The sequence below is a fragment of the Neovison vison genome, chromosome 6, assembly GCF_020171115.1.
Source record: "Neovison vison isolate M4711 chromosome 6, ASM_NN_V1, whole genome shotgun sequence".
In the NCBI taxonomy this organism is placed as follows: Eukaryota; Metazoa; Chordata; class Mammalia; order Carnivora; family Mustelidae; genus Neogale; species Neogale vison.
In genome coordinates this window covers 223,169,520-223,191,251 of record NC_058096.1, presented here as the reverse complement: position 1 = coordinate 223,191,251, position 21,732 = coordinate 223,169,520, and the positions used below count along the sequence as shown (strand labels likewise).

At 63.4% G+C, this 21,732-nt stretch overlaps 1 protein-coding gene across 4 annotated transcripts in view; it reads left to right on the top strand.

Annotated features, from left to right (window-relative positions):
- The window catches only part of DOT1L (DOT1 like histone lysine methyltransferase), a 59,820-nt gene that overhangs the window by 5,807 nt on the left and 32,281 nt on the right, over positions 1–21,732 (top strand). For 3 of the 4 annotated variants that reach the window (XM_044254617.1, XM_044254618.1, XM_044254616.1), the window contains exons 2-6: positions 7,880–7,923; positions 15,290–15,364; positions 18,156–18,219; positions 19,459–19,687; positions 21,449–21,543. In XM_044254617.1, the coding sequence (XP_044110552.1) occupies positions 7,880–7,923; positions 15,290–15,364; positions 18,156–18,219; positions 19,459–19,687; positions 21,449–21,543 (507 nt within the window). Of the gene's footprint in view, positions 1–7,879; positions 7,924–15,289; positions 15,365–18,155; positions 18,220–19,458; positions 19,688–21,448; positions 21,544–21,732 lie in introns of those variants that run through there. The other variant, XM_044254619.1, reaches the window with a different exon arrangement.

Genomic DNA, 21,732 nt, shown 5'->3' with positions numbered 1-21,732 from the left:
CCCATGTCCCTGCCTGCTCAGGTCCAGCCCCGGGCCCCTGTAGTGTTTAGTTGTCCTTTGTTCCCGGCTGTAACCTGCGCTGTCCCTCCCCAGACGGGCCCCTGTCGTGACCTGCCCACCCTGCAGGGGGCGCGAGTGGGTGGTTAGAGGCTCCTGCGCCCTTGGCAGGCGTTCCGAGGGTGGACGCTGGGTGTCCTCGGGCACCACGTCCGAGGCCACTGGCACCTTCCCGTGGATGGTGCTGACCTGGAGCCCTGGTCTCGGTGGCACTGCTGGGTCCCTCCCCCAGCCACGGTCAGGGTGCTGCTCTGCCCCCGGAGAGGGGAAGGGGCCTGTGATGCTGTCCGGGACCTCGGGGGGACCTTGTCTGCACATGGGGGACCTCCCCTTCCCTCCATCGCCCTCCGCCGTACTGCAGTTCCCCTCCCGAAGCCCTGCGTCTGTCCCTCACTCCAGCCGGTGCAGCCTCGTGGGGACGGCCTTCTCCGGCTGGCGGTTCAGTCTGCGAGGACTTTGTCACTCACATTCTGGGGCTGCCCCCGGGAGTGCCTCCAGGCTTTCTCCTGGGCTTGGGGCCTGCCTGTGCCTCTCGGGGGACGTGCCTTTCCCACCTGGTGCCCAGGCTGTCCCTGCTCCTCTTGTGTTTTCTGTGCCTCGGCCCTGGAACCCGCCATTCCTCCGAGGAGCCTAGTTCCTTTTCAGAGCCCTGTGGAGGGGAGAACCAGGGCTGAGGCACGGCTGTGCAAACCGGATTTAAATCTGCCAAGGAGCTGTGCCCCGCCCAGCCCTCGCCCCTGCTTCGAGGGCCCGTCTCTCCACATGGGTTCTCTGGGGCGGGGGCCTCCTGGCGGTGCTTGGTTTTCCGCCGGGTGCGGGCAGCTGCCGTGGAGAGTGCCTGGGCCGCTCCGGGGTTCCCGGCGGCTGCAGAAGTGCGTTTTGTCTGTGACGACTGTGCTGCTGCTGCTGCTGCTTTTCCACCTGGGTCCTCCTCCCTGCCTTCGGCCGGAGGCCTGCTCCTCCTCAGCCAGCTGTGTGTCCCCTCCGTTCCTCCTGGGTCACCCTGTGAAGCCTGGCCGTGCACGGTCTGTGCCCTGGGGGCTGTTGCTTGGCCTGTGGTAACGGGGTGCCACGGGGGGCGGCGGGGTTGGCACCTGGGGGAGGCCCACTTCCTGGTCGGCGGCCCCGGCTTCTCGCTGTGTCCACAGGCGGCCGAGAGGGAGTTCTCTGTCCCTTCATCCCCTCCGAGGGCACGAGTCCCACGGGGTTCCCGCATTTGTGACCTCCCCTAACCCTAACGTCTCCCGAAGGCCCCGTCTCCTGCGACCGTTCCACGGCGGCAGGGCTCCAGCGAGTGGACTGGGGCGACCCAAACCTTCTCTCCTTACAGTCTCCCTGGGCCTCAGTATCCAGCCCCGCGGCAGCCCCCCGAGCACTTCCCTGTGGGGTCCGTGTTCCGCGGCGGCTGCCTGGGAGCCTTGGCAGACCCAGCCGGCTTGGCTGAGCCCGGCCCCCGCCTGCGACGGCCCCGCCTACGACGGCCCCGCCTGGGCGCCGTGCTCCGTGTTTGTGCTCCCTCGGGAGGCCTGTGTCTGTCGCGCACACCTCTGCGGCGCCTCGGCCTGTCCTCAGGTGTGGTTGGCAGGGTGCCTTCTGCCGCCTTCCCGGAGCCCGCGGGGCAGAGTCCCCATTGCTGCCCCCCTGGCTCTGCCCTTGCTGGGGTGCAGACGTCGGCGGGCCGGGGACGCGGCTGGCCTGATGCTCTGCAGGCTGGGATCCCTGCCGCGCTGCGTGAATTTGCTCATTTTCACAGGAAAGCCTGTGCCTTCTTGATGCTCAGGTCCTGTGGGTCGGCTGTCCTCACCGCTGCTCCCTGACCCCGCTCCCAGGTGCCCGGGCACGCGGGCAGGTGCGTGAGGCTGGAGCTCCTCAGCCTGGCCCGGGGCCCTGTGTTCTCCACACTGCAGGGCTCCCTTCCGGACTGAGTGTTCTGGACGCCTGCTGACTTTGCACCGTGTCCTTCTCCACCCCCACCAGATCTCGGCCGTCAGAGCCCTGCTGTTGAGGTGCACAGGCGGCAGACAGCAGGCCTCCTGCCCGACCCATCCCCCTGCCTTCATTCCTTGTCCTCTGCCCCCGAGAGCTGTGTTTGCACATCACTGGCCTGTCCGCGGCAGTTCCTCCGGGCTGGGTCGGGCCGCAGCTTTCGCGTCACCCCGGATCCTGTTAGAGATGCAGGTTCCCAGACCCACAGAGCTGCCGCACCGGAGGCTGTTGCGGGGTGGGGGTGGGGGTCTGTGCTCGGGAGCCCTGCGTGGGATTCCGAAGCTGCTCTGTGCGGCCTGTGAGCGTGGGCTCGGGTTTGGCCTCCGGCTGTGATTCCTGAGGGAAGCCGAGGGCACTCCCTGGTGTCAGTCTTGCAGCGGCAGTCAGGGCCGTGGAGCCGGCGGTGCCCCCCCCCCCCCCGTGCACACCCCAGTGTTCAGCTCTTGGTCTCCCCTGGGCTCTACGTCCACCTCTCACCCTTGGCCCCAGCGCCCTCCAGCCGTGCAGATGTTTGCAGTGCAGGAGGTCTGGCGTGCGGTAGCCTGCGCATGCCCTTGCGGAGGACGTCTCGAAGACCCTCCTGTCCACGCTTCCTGGGCCTGGGGGGGAACCTGCACACCTGCCAGGGACAGGCTGGTGGTGGAGCCAGACCTTGAGTTCTTGTCCCGACGCTTTCCTCAGGTACAAGAAGGGGCCGGGCCTGGGCTAGTGAGGCAGCTGGGGCTCCCCGTGCGCTCTGTCCCTCGGTGCGTGTGCCCTCCACGCACCGTCCGTGCCGGGCAGTCACACTGCCACCGGGGTTGAGGAGCCAAGCGGTAGCGGCAGGGATAGCGTGTCGTGTCCTCTCCGGGGGTGGCGACTGCCCCGTGTGGTGTGCAGTGTAAGGCAGGAACAGGTCGTGGTTGTCACGGACATTTCCGTGGGTCCCCGAGGTGCGGGGCCTAGCCTAGTGCCGCTGGCGCCTGGCGCCCGCTTCCCAGTTAGCTGCGTTCACTGAACGGGCTCCGCGTGGAAGGGCCTCTCCCCGCGCTCCGCGTGGGCGCTCTGATGCCGCTAGTGGCGAGGGAGGGAGGCGGTTCTCTGCAGGCAGACGTTCCTCCTGTGGCCAGCGCCAGGCTGGGGACGTGGGCTGTGTGTGTGCGCAGCGGGGTCCCTGTAAGGACACCAGGACTCCAGGGCTCCTACGATGGAGGAGGAGGACAGGGTATTCCTGGGTCACAGGACAGGGGCGCTCACAAATGCGGCTGCCAAGGGCCACGCTCAATCTAACTTTTCCGGGCGGCTTCTGGCCTCTTTCTCCGGAAGCCTGTGGGGCAGTAAGGACAGGCCGCAGCCCCGACGGTCCTGAATCATTCATGGTGATCAGTGCATCTTAAACTATATACCTCAGGGCCGTTGGTGGCAGCTGGCCCGTCCCCCGAAGGGGCGTTTTGAGACCTTTAGAAGCCGTTGTAAATGTCGTGCTTCCCTTTTCCCGCTTTGAAAGCGTTGGGAAAGCTGGATTTCAATTTCTCACCAGCGGAGATCGAATTCCAGGCACCTCTGCCTTTCCAGGTCTGCGGATCTGGTGTGAGACAAGTCAGCCGGGCCGGCTGTGTGGGCTCCTGCGAGGCCAGGGGGAGGGGTGGGGGCCCCGGAATTCCCGGCACGTCCCGCTCCCGCAGAACCTTTTCTCGTGGGCAGTGCTCCGGGCCGGCCCGGCAGCCTTCGCACAAACTGTGTGCCGGTTAGCTGTGGCTGTGTAACAGATTCATCCCCGGTGGCAGCATTTACTATCTCGTGGTGTGTGCTCGGGAATCCCGGAGCAGACGCAGCCGGGGGCCCTGGCGTGCGGTCTCATGAGGTTGGGAGAGATTTAGTGGAAAGCTGCAAACCTGCGACCTTCCCCTCCGTAGCTGCTTGTCCTTGTGCTGTGTGGGTCTGACGGTCTCTTCTGGAGACCCTGTGACCCAGCGTGGGGCCTGCTGGGCTCTGCAGGGCGGTCAGTGCAGCCGTCAGGTGAGCTCCTGCCAAGGCCGTGAGTCTGGGTCCCCCGCAGGGTCGTGGGGCGGCAGCAGGAGAGGCCATCGGACGAGTGTTTCCTGGGCTGGGGGTGCTTTCCCGGGCGTCATTGCCCGTGTGGAGGTCCGTCAGCAGCTTTGCTGGAGGGAAAGTCCTGTACCAGGTACCTCACGCGTTGAGTGTGCCGCATTCACAGAATTGTGCAATCCTCACGACGGTCAATTCCAGAACCTTCCATCTCCCCAAAGAAACCCCGTCCCCGTCCGCAGGCATCCCCCACCCCCCATCCCCGGCTCCCGCGAGCGTCCTTCCTGTGTGCGGAGGAGCACGGTCTGGGCGTGTCACACGCGTGGACTCACACCTCGCGTGCCCTCTGTGTCTGGCTCCCTCCCTGCGCGTCGTGGGCTCGGTCCGTCCCGGGACAGCGCATGGGGGCGCCGCTCCTGCTGGGGCCGGGGCCGCTCCGTGTGCGGGGGCGGGTTGTATTCGCTCACCCGCTGGCGGACGCTGGGGCTGTTTCCAGCTTTTGGCGGCGAGGAGCCCCGTTGCTGTGAACGCGTGCGCGGATCTTCAGGTCTTCGTGGGGCTGTACGAGCTTGCTTTCGGGTGTGTGCTCATGGGCGGAATCGCTGGGCCATGGGGAAATTCCCCTTAAACGTGGGAGGAATTGCCAGACTGCTTTCCAGAGCGGCCGCACCCCTTTCCTTGCCCACCAGCCAGGTGTGAAGGTCCTCCTGCCCCAACGCTCAGTGTCCGTCGTTCGGACTCTGGCCATCCTTGTGGTTTTGCCTCGTGTCCGTTCCTGGCTCAGGGTGGAGCGTCTTTTCGTGTCCTTACTGGTCTTACTGGCTGGCCACAGAGCTGTTTTCTTTGTAGCAGTGACCGTGTCGGTTGGTGCTTTACGGCCCTTCTTGTGTTTCCATTGGGAGTGGTTCGCGGTCCGGGTACTCGCAGGCACACACGGGGGTCCCGCGGGTCCTGAGCCCCGCAGTGAAGCAGGTGTCGCAGTTCAACGTGGATTGTGTGGTTTCCCGGTTACGCGCCGTGTCTGGTCAGCGTGCCGTGTCATGACGGCTGAAGAAGGCAGCGTGGGCTCCTTGAAGAGAACACACTCGCGGGAAACGCTAACGTCCCCTGCTTTCAGCGAGGCAGCGCCACCGCAGCACACGCAGGGAAGTTAGAAATGTCGCGAGCAGACACCGTGGGAGCCACCGCCCTGGGAAACGCGGTGCCGATAGACGGGCTCCTCCCGGGTGGGCGCCGACCCTGGGCTTGGAAAAGCGCCCTGTCTGCACAGCGCGGCCCGGCGAGGTGTGCCTGTGGGGTTACAGACGCTGCCCCAGAGAACGACTGGCAGAATTTTCCTCTCGTTCTGTGGTTTGTCTTTCGGCTTTCGTGATGCTGTCCTTGGAAGCGTCACCATTTCATTCGGATGACGTGCAGCTTACCTGTGCCCTCTGGTTTATGGGATCGTTGCGGGAAGTGTCACCGCCGGGCAGGCGCCCTGATGGCCCACCCCTCCGCCCGGGCCGCTCCTCGCTGCGGCGGTGGGTGCTGCCCTGTCTCCTGGCCTTGCTTCAGGCCCCCGTGGCCTCGTGGGAGGCGCTTGGGGCAGGTTGGCGCACGGCGTCTCCGCCTGCAAGGTGACCGCTGGCCGTGCCCGCGGAGGGCTCCAGGTCGTGCGACACAGTCCCCTGCGCGGGCCGTGCGCTCTCCTGAGCTCTGTGCTTGCCGCCTCGCTGTCGCTGCCAGGTCTCCTGCCTCACTGGTGCCTGCGTGGCAGGTGTGGACCGAGGGCCAAGCGGACAGGCTCGCCGGGTGACGGGCCCGAGGACTGCGGTCACAGCGCGTGGCCAAGGTCGGTGCACGCGGGCGCGGGGCGCTCCGCGGTGTGGGCGCTCGGGCGCGTGGTCTCGCAGAAGGAACTGTGGCTTCCCCCTTATTTCCAACGCTCTGGCCAGGTCAGGGAGATGCCCCGGGGAGCGTGGGGGGCTCTGAAGGTAGCAGACGGGGCGGAGGAGCGGTTTCCTTGGGGGGTCCCCCAGCTCCTCCCTCCGTGCGCCCTCCCGGCGATCGGAGCACTCGAGTGTGTCCCCGCGTCCTTGGGACCCACGCTGGCGTGGCTCGCCGACAGAGCCTGGGCTCCCGTGTCGGAGGCCGGGGGTGTCCGCCGGCTCCATGTTCCTTCCTCAGGACGCGGGGGCAGGTAGTGCCGGGCCAGGCCTGCTGTGTTCGCCGCCTGCCGGGAGGCTCCCCTTGCGGCCAATCCCCCTTGTTCCTTTAAGACCTTCTGAAGTTGGGCTAAAGCTGGCTTCACGTGCCCAGCAGAGCTGCCCCAGTAGTCTTCTGACCCGTGCCGGGAGGTCCAGGGGCTGCCGGTTCCCATCAGCGGCCCCACCCCCGGTTTCTGAGTGGGCAGCCAGTGCTGCGGTCGGTGCCGGCGGTTGGGACCCCGGGGCTGCCTGCCTTCCGTCTCGCCCCGCCCCGCCCGCGCCGTGTCCCCGTCACAGGACCACTAGTGTAGTGACGTGTGTCGTTTGATCCTTTGTCAGTTGGAGGATGTTACTAAGAACACAAAAAGTTGCCTCTTGATTTGCCTTTAAAAAGTTAAGATTTGGGGCGCCTGGGTGGCTCAGTGGGTTAAAGCCTTTGCCTTCAGCTCAGGTCTTGATGCCGGGGTCCTAGGATCGCGCCCCGCATCGGGCTCTCTGTCCAGCGGGGAGCCTGCTTCCCTTCCTCTCTCTCTGCCTGCGTCTCTGCCTGCTTGTGATCTCTCTGTCAAATAAGTAAATAAAATCTAATAAAAAAAAAAAGTTAAGATTTGGCACAGAAGGCCACACGATGTGTGATTCCCTTCACGTGGAATGTCCAGAGACCGCGAGACCACAGAGACGAGCGTGGACTGGCAGTGGCCAGGGGAGGAGGGTGGCGGCCGGCGGGGTCGGGGGTCCGGAGGGGCGACGACAGTGTCCTGGGTTAGTGCCTTCCTCACGCGACTCGGGAAGGCTGAAAAGCCGCCGAGGTGTGCACGCGAAGCGGGTGAGCTCCGTTTTGTGAGAACCCCGTCCTCACGGGGCTGCCCTACGGACGCAAGGGCAGGGCACGCGGTCCTTGGACTTGTGATGACCCCGACCCCGGGCGCTTGCCCCCAGGCGTCTGTCGTGAGGTGGTGCAAGTGGCCGGGGTGTGTGCCCAGCCTCCCCGAGGGGCAGCCCGCGCCGTGCTCGCATCGGGACAGGGCCCGAAAGAGGACTCGGTGTGTCTGGCCCTGGGCTCTGCAAGGTCTGGGGTCCGTTGGCCGCACAGACCCCAGCGAGAGGCCCGGAGCGAGCCCTCAGCCCCCCTCTTTGAGGAAGGAGCAGCAGTGAGCCCCTGTGCCGTGGGGACCCGCCGAGATCAGCTGTGGGGTTAGGGGGTGTCTGTGCTCTGGCGGGAGGACGGCCATGTGGGTTTTTCCCATGGTTGAGTTACTGGTGTTACCCCGTTTCACAGACGGGAAAACAGAGGCCTGGAGAGGTTCTGTAAGTCAGAACCAGGCCTGTGGCTCCCAGGCTACAGTAGCACCTGGGGGGTGGGGTGAGGAGTCGCGAAGGATGGGGGCGGGGGCGGGAGGGGAGGGTCAGGGCGGAGACTCCATCCCAGGCCCCTGCCCCGCTGCCTGCTGGTGGGGGGGGCAGTGTTGCAGGAGCAGGTCTTCCCAAGGGCGGCACGTCCAGCCAGGGCAGGGGTCCCAGAGCAGCACCTCCGGGCCCAGGCCAGAGCCGTCTGGTAGGCCGTCCTGGTCCCTGCCCCTTGCATCACTAGAGGGTGTGAACACTGTCCCTTTGTCTTTCAGGACAAACACCACGATGCTGCTCACGAAATCATCGAGACCATCCGGTGAGTGTGGCACCTGCCGGGGTGGGCAGGGTCTCACGGGGTGGGCCCCCCGCAGCAGCCCCCCACCTGGGCTCTCGGCTTGCAGCCCGTCCTCTGAGCCCGCGGAGCCCTGCATGGCTCCTCCCGGTGAGCAGCCGGCCGACTTGGGAAGCAGTCGGGGCCATCTGCGTTTGGCCCCGATCAGGTCTCCGTGCTTCTCTGAGCCTTGGCTCTTCTCTGAGGGGCTGCCGAGCTGGCGGGGTACAGACGGTGTCCCCACCTCCACTCCCCACCTTGCTTCCGTCTCCTTCCCCGGGACCTGGTGCTGACTCAGCCTCCCGGGGGCTGCTCCTTCTCTCAGTGCCCCGGTCAGCCTCTCACCAGCGTGGTCCCGGGCTGTGCAGAGAGGTGCCGGCCCCCCAACCCCTGGCGGGGGACCTTGACGGAACCCACAGGAAGGCTGTCCGCCCTTCTGTTTCTAGCGGGCTCTCTCCCGGGCTGGCCTGGGGTCTGGAAGGAACCGCAGAGTGCCGGCCATGGCTGCTGGGTGCGGTTCTGTACCTGCTTCTGGCTCTACAGTCTGTGGTCAGCGACCCTGTTGTCCTCGTGTGTCTGCGTGGCTGTGGAGTCTGTTGCTGTGTCGTTCCTCAGAATCCTTAACCGTGTGGCCGTGATGCCTGCAGGAGGTTGCCGTGGCCAGAGGCAGGGCTAGGCAGGTGGTGCCCTGTGAAATAGCCAGGACGGGAGGGCCAGCTGGGATGGGAGTCCCCTTCCTGCCACGTGGTAGTGGGGCCACGCGCCGGGGACGCTCTCGCTGCCCGAGCCTGCCTGATTGGCTTGGGGGCCCACCGATGCCTCCTTGCAAGACTGCTTTCAAATTTAAGTGAACTGATGTGCGCAGGTGTTGTAGTGCGGGCCCGGAAGCAGCCAGTAGTGTTAGCCGGTTGCCAGGGTTTGGTTTATGGTCTTTTCGAAGAGGGCTGCTGGCTGGGGCGTGGGAGTGCGGGGGTCAGCAGGGAGGGCTGGGAGTCAGGCGGCCTCTGCGGCGCGGGCCGCTTGTCCCGGTGCAGCTGGGTGGGCCCTTTGCCGTGGCCTCGTCCTCTCTGGGGGCTGCCCAGGGCTGCTCCTCTGCGGGCCTGATCCTCGCGTCCCGGGTCTCCAGACCACGTCACCTTCTTCCCCGTTGTCCCTGCAGACGAGGTCTGTTCACCGGCAAGGTGACGAGCCACCTCATTTTGTCCTTTCTCTCTCTTTACTTTCCATCGTGGAGAATTTCCAGCAGACACAGTGTTAGACAGAGGGTGTCCTGAGCCACGTAGCCACGCGCCAGCCTCACGGTGACCAGCGCGTCCCCACTCAGGCGTCATCGGTACCTCCTTCGACTTTGTCATTGCCACAGTTGTAGCGTTAGAGGAGGCGGGGAGGTGGACGGGCAGTACCACACCGGGTAGGGGCGTGTCGACCGCCGCGCGCGAGGCAGCCCCCGGCAGACGCCTCCACCCGCTGCGCCCGTGTCCTCATGTCCTCTGTGGTCTGCCTGCCCTCTGCCACTGTCCCCAGCCAGCCCCTGACCCGCTTTCAGCCGCGGCAGGTTACTCTGCCTGTTCCGGAAGTTTCCCTGCGAGGACTCGTCCGGCACGTCCTTTCCTTTTTCCTGACCTCGTTCAGTCACGCGTGATGTCGAGCCTCTCCCTGTCGTGCGGGTCCGTCCCTGCTCCTCTCCCTCCGGAGGGCTGTGCTGCCGTGGGGTCGCCGACACCTCGTTCATCCCGCCAGCCCGCGGCCGTGTCTCGGCTGTTTTCGACTTTGGCGATTTGAGATCGAGCCGTTACGAACGTTCACGTGGGAGTTTTCTGTAGACTTGCCTTTTCTTTCTTCTGGGTCAAGGCCTGGGAGTGGGCTTGCTGGGTTTGGTGACAACTTACTTTAAGAGGAGCTACAAGGGGCGGTCCGTGCCCCGCAAGCCGTGGGGGGCCGTCCCCGCAGCTCCCCTGCCCACCAGCGTGGGGCGCTGACACGGCTGGGTTTGCGGGTCGAGTCGGGGCTGCGCAGCGCTAGTCCACGGCGGCTCCAACTTGCTTATCCTGGTAACTCCTGATGCTCCCCATCCTTTGCCTGTTTTCAAGAGCTGATTTTACTCTTGAATTTTCACTGATCTTTACATATTGTCGTTACCAGTCCGGTACCAGGTGTGTATTCTGCAGATGTTTTCTTCCGGTCTGTGGCTTACCTCTTGGTATCTTTTTTTTAAGATTTTATTTATTTGTCGGAGAGAGAGAGTGAGTACGAGCAGGGGGAGGGGCAGAGGCTGTGCAAGGAGCCGGACGCGGGGCTCGATCCCACACGGCCTGAGCTGAAGCCAGAGGCCTCAGCGCCTGAGCCCGGGCGTCCTACCTCCTCACGCTCTTCACCGTGTCTTTGGGGCAGGGCGTAGTTTAGCTTTGAATAAAGTCCAGTTTGTCCACATTTTTCTTTTACAATTTGTGGGGTTTTTGCCTCCTGAGAAATAGTTGCTTAATCTGAGGTCACAAGGGTTTTCTCCTATGCTTTCTAGAAGTTTTACGGTTTAGGTTTTCTACCGAGTCTTTCCATCCATTCTGAGCACGTCGTTCGGTGTGAGACAGGGTATGAGTTGACGCTGACCGTCGCGCATGCGCACGGCCGCTAGCTCGGCACCGCTGTGAGCGAGACCGTCCCTTCTGTGTGCAGTTCTCGCGTCCCCCTTGTCAAAGTCAGTCGACGGTGTGGGAGTTGGCTTATTTCCAGGGTTGCTTCTGACCCGCTGACCCACGTCTGTCTCCTGTCACCAGAGAAGACCTGGGTGGCCTCACGTGCAGAGCAGGCGTTCCACCGAGCAGAGTCGCTTCTCTGCCTTTGTCCTTCTTTTATTTTTTTTTAAAGATTTTATTTATTTATTTGACAGAGAGAGATCACAAGTAGGCAGAGAGGCAGGCAGAGAGAGAGGAGGAAGCAGGCCCCCAGCTGAGCAGAGAGCCCGATGCGGGACTCGATCCCAGGACCCTGAGACCACGACCCGAGCCGAAGGCAGCGGCTTAACCCACTGAGCCACCCAGGCGCCCCTTTGTCCTTCTTTTAAAGTAGCGCTTCGGGCGGGGCGCCTGGGGCTCAGTCAGTCCAACGTTGGACTCTCGATGTCCGCTCAGGTCTTGATCTCAGGCTTGTGAGGTCAGGCCCCGTGCTGGGCGTGGAGCCTTCTTAAAAAAAAAAAATTTTAAATGTTGCTTTGGTTATTCTACCTCCTGTGCATTTCCATGTAAATTTTGGAATTAGCTTGTCGGTTTTTTGCATGATTTTGTTAGGAAGCACTGAGCCAGTAGGTCACTCGGAGAGATTTGCCGTTGAGGCTTCCTGTACTGGGTCTTTCAGTCCATGAACATGGCGTGTGTCTTTGAGCTCGCTCAGGTCTTTCCGCACTTCCCTCAGCGGTGCTCTGTCGTCTTGGGGAGGGGGTCTTGGACCCATTGGCTGGATTCATTCTCAGAGAGTTGAGCTTTTGGCAGGCCTGTAGTTAGGATTCTGTGCTAAGTTTTACTTTCCAGTTGCCTTCTGCTTGTAAATAAGAATGCGGTTGACTTTCACGTATAAACCATGATCTCTAGCTTAATTTATTGATTCTAGTACGTGATTTGTAGATTTCTTAGGACTCGTAGAAATAAGCACATCGTCTGTGACTAGGGACAGTTTTATTTCTTCCTTTCCGTCTTCATGATGTTAGTTCTTCTCCTTGGCCTTATCGAATTGGCTGCGACCTTCAGTACAGTTTTGCATAGAAGGGGTAAAAGCTCTAGTTTTTCGCAGATGCCCTGTGCGAGTTTGAGGAAATTCCCTGCCATCCCTGATGTTTGTCCTACATGTGACCATGCACTGTAGTTGTATTAAAAGAAGTGGTAACTTCTACAGGCAGAAGCTGAAGTACTTATGGATGAAGTAGCGTAGGTCTGTGGTCTGCTCCTGAGTGTCAGGGACTCGGTGCCACGCAGCGTCTGACGGAGGTGTCTGGGCTCTCGAGGAGCAGGAGGCACACAGCCCATCGTTTTCTCTTCCTGTGGTGACATTAACCTTGCCCACCTGGTCCATCACGTTTCTCTGAGGTATAGGCACTCTTTACCCCCGTTTAATTAATAAGTATCTTGGGGGAGCTCCCTGGAGACCTTGCAAGTCTCCCCTTTCTCCTTGGACTTTCACCCCCTGGTTCTGGCGCCCAGAGGTGGGTCTCACTGCCTCGACTGCTTACCGCTGTGTTCTCGAAGGGAGGTGCTCGGCCGGCGCTCTTCTCCGCAGAGCTGTGCGCTCCCACGCGCTTCCTGGCTGCGCCGCGGCTCGCCCCGCTTCCTGTGCTGGCTCTTCGGGGCTCTCTGTGCGCGCCCTGTCCCTTCGGCGTGCCCCCCTTCTTGAGCAGGCCCGTATGTTCCAGAACCGCGGTGTTCCACGTCACCTCGAGGTTCCCGTGTTCCCGACCTGCGAGTCGGCCACAGCTCAGCGGCTCTGGTTTCTTCCAGCGGAGAGGAGTTCGTGCTGTTTGTCGGCACGGAGCCGGCTTCCCCTCGCCGAGCTGTGAGGATTCCTGCCGTGTTCCAGCCGCGAGCGCCCGTGGGACGCGTGGGACGCGCCGCACGGCTGGCTGTGCTCTTAGGGCCCCTTCAGGCCCGGACGTCTGCAGTGTCTCCGTCCGTTTCGGCGGTTACGCCTCTGGGTCACGTCCGGGAAATCTTTACCTGCCCGAGTCACAAAGGTGTTCTCTTTTGTTTTCCTCGAGAAGCTCCGTGATTTCAGCCTTTGTGTTAGGGTTAAGATCAGCGGCGGGCAGATGTTCCCGTGTGTCAGCTGGGGTTTATATTTGTGGGGTCGAGATTAATTAAAAAGACTGTTTTGCCAGCACGTTGTCTCGGTGCTTTTATCCGAAAGCCGTGTAAACGTCCACCGGCCTCTGTCCTGTGCGCTGGGTCAGCGTGTCTCTCCGTCCCTGCGCCAGCAGCAGTTCCGGTGACCGTAGACCTGCGGTGGGTCTCAGGATATGTGCTGCCGAAGCCAGACCTGCGGTGGGTCTCGGGATGAGGCCGTCAGCTCTCTGGCGGTGCCGTGAAGCTTACGGAGGCTGCAGGCTCCGTCTTCGCGCGGGTCTCGGGGTCAGCGTGTCCGGTTCTCCGAGGGCGTCCTGGGCGCGTTCTAGGGTCGCTTCGAGGTGGCAGCTCGGTCCGGGGAAAGGGCTGTTTGAGTCATCTGTCCTGTGAACATGGTTGCCTTTGGTTTCTTTCGTTTTCAGGTTTTCTCAGCAGTGTTTTACAGTTTCCAATATAGAGGTCTTACAAATTTTTCATTAAAATTATCACTAAAGGGGCATCCACGTGGCTGAGTCAGGTAAGCGTCCAACTCTTGGTTTGGGCTCAGGTTGTGATCTCAGGGTCGTGAGGTTGTGCCCCACGTTGGGCTCCATACGGGGCAGGAACCCTGCTTCGGATTCTCTCTCTCCCTCTTCCCCTGCCCCAGCCCTGCACGCACATGCTACTTTCTCTCTCGAGTAAATAAATCTTTTTTTTTAAAGATTTTATTTATTTATTTGACAGAGAGAGATCACAGTAGGCAGAGAGGCAGGCGGAGAGAGAGGAGGAAGCAGGCTCCCCGCTGAGCAGAGAGCCCGATGCGGGGCTCGACCCCGGGACCCTGAGATCATGACCTGAGCCGAAGGCAGAGGCTTTAACCCACTGAGCCACCCAGACGCCCCTCAAGTAAATAAATATTAAAAAAAAATCCCTAGATATTTATGTTTTACTGACATTTTAAATGGCATTTAAAAAATTCATTTAAAAATTCTCTGTTGCTGGTATATGCAGACAAAGCTCGTTTTTGCTCACTGAGCTCATGTCTTGTGACCTTGCTCAATCCGTGTAAGTTCTAGAAGCTTCTGTGTAAATTCCTTAGGGTAGCCCATTAAATTGTGTGTCTGTGAACGATGCTTCTTTCCTAGTCTTTGTGCTGTCTGCCACGTGGCGCTGGCCAGGGCCCGGGCTAGAGTGTTGAAGGAGGTGTGCTGGCCGGCGCCCTCACCTGCCCCCATCTGGGAGCGGTCTGTCTGCGCCAGCCGTCCACTGGTGTCCGCAGGAACTGTGCCCTCCTGTCCCATCGGGGTTCCTGACGGACGCTGAGTGTGCTGCCGAGCGGAGAGCTTACCGAAGAGACGTGCTCGTGGGGCGGGAGCGTGGATGCACTGGAGGGACCCTTGGGCGGGTGGACGTTTGGAGGTGGGCCCTGCCCAGCTGGCCCTGGCGACAGAGAGCGGAGGGGTCTTGTGGGGAGGGGCTGCAGGGTCCGGGCCAGAGTGCCGCTCTGTGCACGTGTGTTTGGAGGCGGCAGCTGGGGCTTCCTGCTCCAGCGAGGGAGTCGGGCTCCAGGACGCAGGGATGCAGGGACACAGGGACAGTACCTCCCGTCCCCACCGATTGGAGCTGCAGGGGGCCCACTGGCAGAGCAGAGACAGCGGGCATGCGGCGGTGCCCCCCCCACGCTTCTTTCCTCCTCTTGATTCCTCGGGGTTTTTACCCTGCGTGGGGCTTGGGTTTGGCTTGGGCGATTTCTGTCTGCTGAGGCGATTGTCTAACTTTCTGTTGACGAGGCGAAGGACGGTGGTTCGTTGCTGCGGGAAACTCCGCGTGGTGAGCGCGTGCTTTTAGGGGGTCGTGGTGCCGGCGCTCGTGGGGGGTGTCGGTGGGTAGATTGTCTGTTCTACGCCGGCTTCGTCTCCCTCTGGTTCCGGCATCATAATGCCGGCCTCGTGCGGCTGACCACGCCGCTGTCCTGCTTCCCTGAAGGTGCGGCAGGACTCCTCGGCGAGGCCAGCCGGACCCGGCTCTCCTGGCAGGAGGCGCTTGATCAGGGGTCCCGGTCTTCAGCAAGGTCCAGGCTGTCAAGACGTCCCGTCTCTCCGGGGGTCGGTTTCGCGTGTTTGTGTTTTTCCAGGAAGTCGCTCATTTCATCTAAGTTGTTAGATCTCTCGGCCCGGCGCTTTCCGCGACATCCCCAGTGTTCTCTTGAACGTGTGGAGCGTTGACCCCTTTCTCGGGCTCTTTGTCGAGGTGGGGTCAGGATCCAGCGAGGGTTAGGCCTCGGGACGGGCTGGCATGTGTCTCTCTCCCTCTGCTCTGCCGGCTCCCTCGTCTGCGTCTCCGCGCGCCTGTGCAGCGGCCCGCTTGTCTGGGGCGCTGGCCGCCAGCCCCCGGGCACACGGCCTGTTCCCAAGCGATGCCTCCCTCTTCCCTTGTGCTCGTTGAGTTGAATAATGAAGATTTTTCTTTTCTAATGTTTGGGAGTCGAGAGTGAAAAATAGAGCATGAGACCCGTCGTCAGTGTTGGCCCCGCTCTTGTGTTTCAGGTGGGTCTGTGAGGAGATCCCGGACCTCAAGCTGGCCATGGAGAATTACGTTCTCATCGACTACGACACCAAAAGGTGAGCCGAGCCGCCTCTCCGCACCGGCTGGGGCCGCGGCCTCCGGGCGGCTCTTCTTCGACGGCGCGAGCTGGCCAGCAGTTTCCTTTAGAGGTGGCTGTCGCCCCGCGGAGTTATTTCGGTAGGAAACGATGATGAAATACTGGCAGAGGCTGTCCGAGCAGGGACGTGATTGGAAATGCCACATTGTGGAAACGGCGCCCGGTGTGTGTGAAGTCAGCCCCCTCCACCCCGGCCGCCCGGGGCTGCTCTCCCCGTGGCCGCCCGCCAGCGGCCAGCGCTCCGGCCCCGGGGACAGTGCCTCTGCCGGGCCTCACGGGGCCGGTCCGAGTCTCGGGGGCTCGGTCCTCACTGCCCCTCCAGCCCCTGTGGCCCCTTCTCGTGGTTTCCTGCAGGCGCGTCCTGGATCTCGGAGCACAGTCGGGTGGGCGGGGAAGGGGAGGCCGTGTCTGGAATGCCGGCCTGGAGTTTTGTTTCTCTCGGAGAAGGCGGGCTGGCATTCCCTCTCCTGCCCTCTAGCTCTCCGCAGGCGGAGACCGGCTCTGCAGTCTTCCCGGAAGGAGCGTGTCTTCTGGGGCTTTGCTGGCTTGCTCTCGATCAGGAGCCCAGTCCGGAGGAGCCCCCCCGGCCCCTCCCAGGCCCCGGCGCCCAGGTGGTGGTGACCCGGTCTCACCTCTGTTGGAAGGCTTCTTGGTCTGCTCAGCAGCCCTGATCCCTTTGGCCCGGCCTCCTGCCTTGTTCCGCATCTAACCGTTCGCCCACCGTTGGTGCTCCCTCCTCGCTCCAGGGCAGCCCAAGCCCCTGGGCAGCGGGGTGGCCCCGTGGGCTCCGGTGGTGTGCGTGCGGTGGGCAGCGAGGGCCCACACGGAGGGCTGGGGCGCGGCTCTCTTGCCCCCAGGGTGCGTTTCGCAGGCGGCGGGGTGGGGGTGGGGATGGGGGTGTGGGGGCGAGCCGTGGCCGTGCCTGTTGGCCAGGGGAGCGGGCCCTCAGTGGCGGGTGGAGTGCTCCGTGCGGGCCCAGAGCAGCCCGTGCTTCTCAGGGCAGCGTTGCTGCAAGCTGTTTGCAGAGGCTGTTGGAGGCCCTTCCCCTTCGTACTCAGACGGCTCAGGAAAGCCGGGGCATGGCTGTGGGGGGCCAGGCTGAGGGTATCCAGCTGAGGGACTGGTGTGGCTGCGGGGTCAGGCTCGCGGTGGGGGACCCTCATTTCTCTCCCAAGCAAGGTGGCAGCCGGTGCCTGTGCACCGTCCCAGGGACGGGCCTCCTCCGGGGCTCGCTGGACCTGGGGTCTCACAGCTGTCGAGGGGCAGGCGAACCCCAGGAAGTAAAACGACAAAGGGGTGCCTGGGTTTTCCTATGAGGACAGCACGAGAAACTAGGAGCCAGAGGTCTCGGATCTTTCATTTTGCCAATTAGGAGGACGAAGGAGTGTCGTGCAGACGCTGGGGCCGGGGCTGCGGCCCTGGTTCCCGTGACCCCACCTGGCCCGGCACTTAGTGGGGGAGGGGTAGAGTGTCTGTCCGGTGGCCGTGGCCCGTGGCCCGTGGCCGTGGCCCGCTGTTCCGAAGAGTGGCAGAGCCTATCGGTGCTCTTGGGCTCCTGAGTTCTCCACATTAGCCTGGAGGCAGCTTGGTCACTGTCCTTCCTGAGGACGCCTCAGGCCTGGGTAGGGCCTGGTCTTCCCGCTTGTTCTCCATTTCTCTTGCTTGTCCACTGTGGCCGTCCTACGGGGGACCTCGGCCTTGCTGTCGGGGAACCAGCTTCGTTGAATCGTTTAATTTCTGTCCTAAAGGAAGGGTATGTGCGAGCTCTCTGGGTGAATGTGACAGTCCGCGAGGATGTGGGGTCCGTGGGGCGGGCAGCGTGGGGTGCACACGGCTTGGTCGTGGCCTGTGTGCAGAGGGACCTCTCCCAGGCTCCTGGTGTCCGGCTCAGGGAGGAAGGGTCCTTGCTGCTGTGTGTGTGCGCGGGTGTTACAGACGGAGCCCCCGGCTGACGCCCCCTCCAGTGCAGCACAGCTGTGGGAGCCCCCTGCGCCCCGCACTGCCTCCATCAGGCCGTTCTCTGCGGAGCGTCCGGGTAGCATCCCTGGACCCGCCCCTTCGAATGCCAGGATGTCCCCAGACATTGTACCGTGGCCCCTGGAGGCAGTCATTCCTGGGGGGACCTCCCGGGTCAGGGGATCATTGAGAGTCCTACCTGGAGTGAGCACGGGGGCTTGGGAGGGCGTAGTCTTGTTGAACAACCCCAGGTAGGCTCTCCGTAGGCACCTCACGGGTGCTGCTTCCGTCTTGGAAAGTGTTGGGATCCTCTTCTGCTGGGAGAGCCAGGGGGCCCTTCTGCCCCACGTGCTCCCCATGCCCATCAAGTCGGGGCTGAGGTGGAGGCTCCCTCTAGCCCGGGAAGGAAGTAAGGCCCGTGTGCACGGCCCTGGGGCAGCGGGCCCAGCTTGGGGAGCAGGTGGGGCGTGCATCGGGCCAGCTGGCCGCCACGGGGCTTTATGAAGGCTGTGCAGAGCCCCTTCTCGCCTAACACCAGCCAGGCGCACCGTTGACCTTGGCTTTGACCTGTGAGCCCTGACCTCCGGAGGCCGCCGCGTAGCCAGAGACTGCCTCAGTGCGACCCTGGGCCCAGCCTTGTTGGCCACAGCGGTTCTCCTTGGTGTCCTGTGACTGCGCCTCCTCGGGACGGCTGGCGCCACCTGTCCAGGAGCCGTCTCTCCCGAGAGCCCCGCCGGGCCCCTGTGGCGTGTGCTGGGCTCCGCGGCGACCGGCCTCTCGCCCTTGCCTTTCAGCTTCGAAAGCATGCAGAGGCTCTGTGACAAGTACAACCGCGCCATCGACAGCATCCACCAGCTGGTAGGTGGCCTCTGCCTTCCCCTCACGCGCGTCTGCTCCCCAGGGCCCCGGGGGGGGGGGGTCCACCCACTGCCCCTCCCATTTCCTGGGTGGTCGTCACACACACCTTGCAGACCCCTGCAGACCGCCCTGGAGTGCAGGGGTGCGGCGTGGGGCCGGCCTTTGCTGGGACTGGGCTGGGGGTCGGATGCGTCCTCAGCCCCCGCCCCCCCCCCCGCATGCTGGTGCTCCCCGCTGGGTCTCCGCGCGCACAGACCTTCATGTCGGCGCCCTGCCCCACGGGCGCCCTCAGCCGGCTGTGTCGTGAGCGCGTTCCTGCCGGCCCTCTGGGATATTCCGACTATGGAGAGGCCTGGGGCTCTGTCCTCACTGCCCCGTGCCTCCGTGCTGCGGCCTGCGGAGCCCTTGCCTGGCGAAGAACAGGCAGTGGGGCCAGGCCAGGCTGCCAGAGCGGTTCTGGAAAGTGCATCCCTCCGTGTCTGCGACCGCTCGCTGTCTAGGCAGCGTGGGCTCCTGGTGCGGTGCGGGTTCTCGTGCAGGAGCCTTGCGGTCGGGGAGGCTGTGGTGGGCTGTCGGGCCCGCAGCTCTGAGGGCCTAGTGTGGACTGGCGGGGGCTCTGGGCTGCCGACCCCCTCACGGTTGCTGCCAGGAGGGGAGGGGACTGCTGGATCACACCAGTATGTCCCAGGCTCCTTGTAAGGACCGGGGTTTGGAGAAGTTCTGTGTCAGCCGTGTGGGCGCCCTCCCACTGCCTCCGTCCAGAGCTCTCCCCTCGGTTTGGTCCTGGGCAGGAGGTGGGGCCCGAGGCTTGGGGCTGACCTGGGCCACTCATGACGGGCGTGTGGCCTCTCGTGGGCTGCATGGCGGTGGCTTGGCCCCAGATTGGGAAGGCCCTCAGGAGCGGTCGGTTCCGCAGTCACGGGCCGCAGGTAGCCCGAGGGGGTGGACCGTGCGGGGTCGGGGCTCTGTGGTTCCCTGGGGCTGGGAGCCTGAGGACTCCCTTCTCGGGCCAGCGGGAGCTGCACGGGGCAGGCTCCTGAGGCTCCTGACGTGGACCTGCCAGGCGCTGGCTCTTTCCGTGACCGTTTCCTTTCCCAGATGGGCTTTCAGGCGAAGGGGCAGCTCTGAGGCCGACGACCTCTGCTGTCTGGGGAGCGGCGGGGCTGGGGCCGGGACGCGGGGTTGTCATGCGGGGCGGGGCCCCGTGTCACGCACGTGGGGCCTTCTGTGCCGCCCTAGTGGAAGGGGACCACGCAGCCCATGAAGCTCAACACGCGGCCGTCCAACGGGCTCCTGCGGCACATCCTGCAGCAGGTCTACAACCACTCGGTCACGGACCCCGAGAAGCTCAACAACTACGAGCCCTTCTCCCCGGAGGTGTACGGGGAGACCTCCTTCGACTTGGTCGCTCAGATGATCGACGAGATCAAGATGACTGAGGACGACCTGTTTGTGGACCTGGGCAGTGGTGAGTGTGGGCGGGCCACGCCGTCAGTGCCGCCAGCCTCCCTGGTCCCCGGAGATGGGGCACCCGGTCACCCGCAGCCCCTTGTGGGGGGCCGCCCCTCTCTGCGGCCGGCCGGTGTTCTGCACCGAGGAGAGGCCGGGTCGCTGTGCTCCCAAGGGCCCCTCCCTCTCCCTCACCCCTCCTCGCCCTGGGGGACCTGTTCAGAAGGGACCCCAGTGACCACCGCAGACCAGCCCCCCATGTGGCTGTGTGTCCTCATCCCTTCCCCACACTCCCCAGCTCTCACTAGCCCCCCGCCTCTTTTGTGCTTCGGGGGCCCCTGGCACCAGCATGGATGGTCCTGAGGGCGGGGGCCTGTCCTCCGTGTGGCCCAGCAGGCGTCCACGTGAAGAGCCGTGGGCAGAGCGGGACGAACGCACACCTTGGGTTGGCTGAATCCAGATCGGACGTGTTCGGTGACAGGGCTGGCGAGGGGGTGGCTGTCAGCCTGCGTGGGAACCCCGTGCATAGCCCTCCTCTGGGTCGGCCGGCCGCCTGGCTGTGACCCCGTGTGGACACAGAGCCTTGTGCCGCGTACTCCGTGTCCCGTCTCAAACCGGCTCAAATCTCCGTGCTTGCAGGGGGCCCGGCACCCCGGGCGAGGACAACTCTTTTCACGTCATCATCAGTGTGGACCTTTTTAAGCATACAACTCACGTTTTACTTATTTATTCGAGGATTTTATTTATCTGACAGAGAGCATAATCAGCAGAGCAGCAGGCAGAGGGAGAGGGAGAAGCAGGCTTCCTGCTGAGCGTGGAGCCCGACGTGGGACTCGATCCCACCTGAGCTGAAGGCAGCTCCTTAGCAACTGAGGTGCCCAGGCGCCCCCACAATTCATATTGTATTAAGGATATGTGTACTTGGGCGCCTGGGGGCTCCGTGGGTTGAGCCTCTGCCTTCGGCTCAGGTCATGGTCTCAGGGTCCTGGGATCAAGTCCGCATCGGGCTCTCTGCTGGTTGGGGAGCCTGCTTCCCCCTCTCTCTGCCTGCCTCTCTGCCTGCTTGTGATCTCTGTCTGTCCAATAAATAAATAAGTGAAATAAAGATTTTTTACTTAAGGCATTTCCACGCCCAGCGTGGGGCTTGCACTCGTGACGCTGAGACCAAGAGTCACACGCTCCACCCCGCAAGCCAGCCGGGCGCTCGGGCTGCTTTTCATTATCCAGATATATTCTGTTCAAAGCCTGAGCTCAGAAGGCTCCCGGCACGCCGGCTGGAGGCATGACAGACCCAAGTAGGAGGGGGACTGTGGGCCAGGCTTCCGGGCGCACGTGACGTCTGCGTGCCACGCGCTGCCCAGCTGGGCTTGGGGTGTGCGGGGGCTGCTCCTGCGGCTCCCGCTGCGCATCAGGCCCTGTCGACGCCGAGTGCGGTGGGTGTTCTCGGTGGTTTCAGATGGGCCGGCTGTACCGTGCTGTGGCGGTGACGGGCACCTTCCAGAGGGAGACACAGCACGGATTCCCCTCGCGGGAGCCCTGCTGTGCTGTCTGTAGGAGGCAGTGTAGGCCAGACGGCCGTACCCTAGCACGGCCCCGGCTCACGGCCTGGGTCAGTGGCGTATCCTGGTGACCTTGGGGGCGCTCACACCTCCTCGGAGAGCCGTTGTCCTCTGCTTCTTCACCCCTGTGGCCAGCACCTGTGTGGCCTGGGCCTCGGCGCTGGGTGGGCGGCGCCTCTGTCCCAGGGCCCGTGTCTGACTGTCCCTCCCTCCCTCTGAAGGAGTGGGCCAGGTCGTGCTACAGGTCGCCGCAGCCACCAACTGTAAGCATCACTACGGCGTGGAGAAAGCGGACATCCCAGCCAAGTACGCGGAGGTGAGTGCCTGCGGGTGTGTGTGCTCGCCTCTTTCCTCCCCAACCTTTGCCGTGACCCACAGGGTGTAAGGAGGGGAGGACAGTAGGACGTGGGCGTTCCGAGGGGCTGCTTAGTCTCTGCCCGCACATCTGGCCCCAGTGCGTGTGCCGCCAGCAAGGGCCACAGCCTTGTCTACCCCAGGCTGGGCC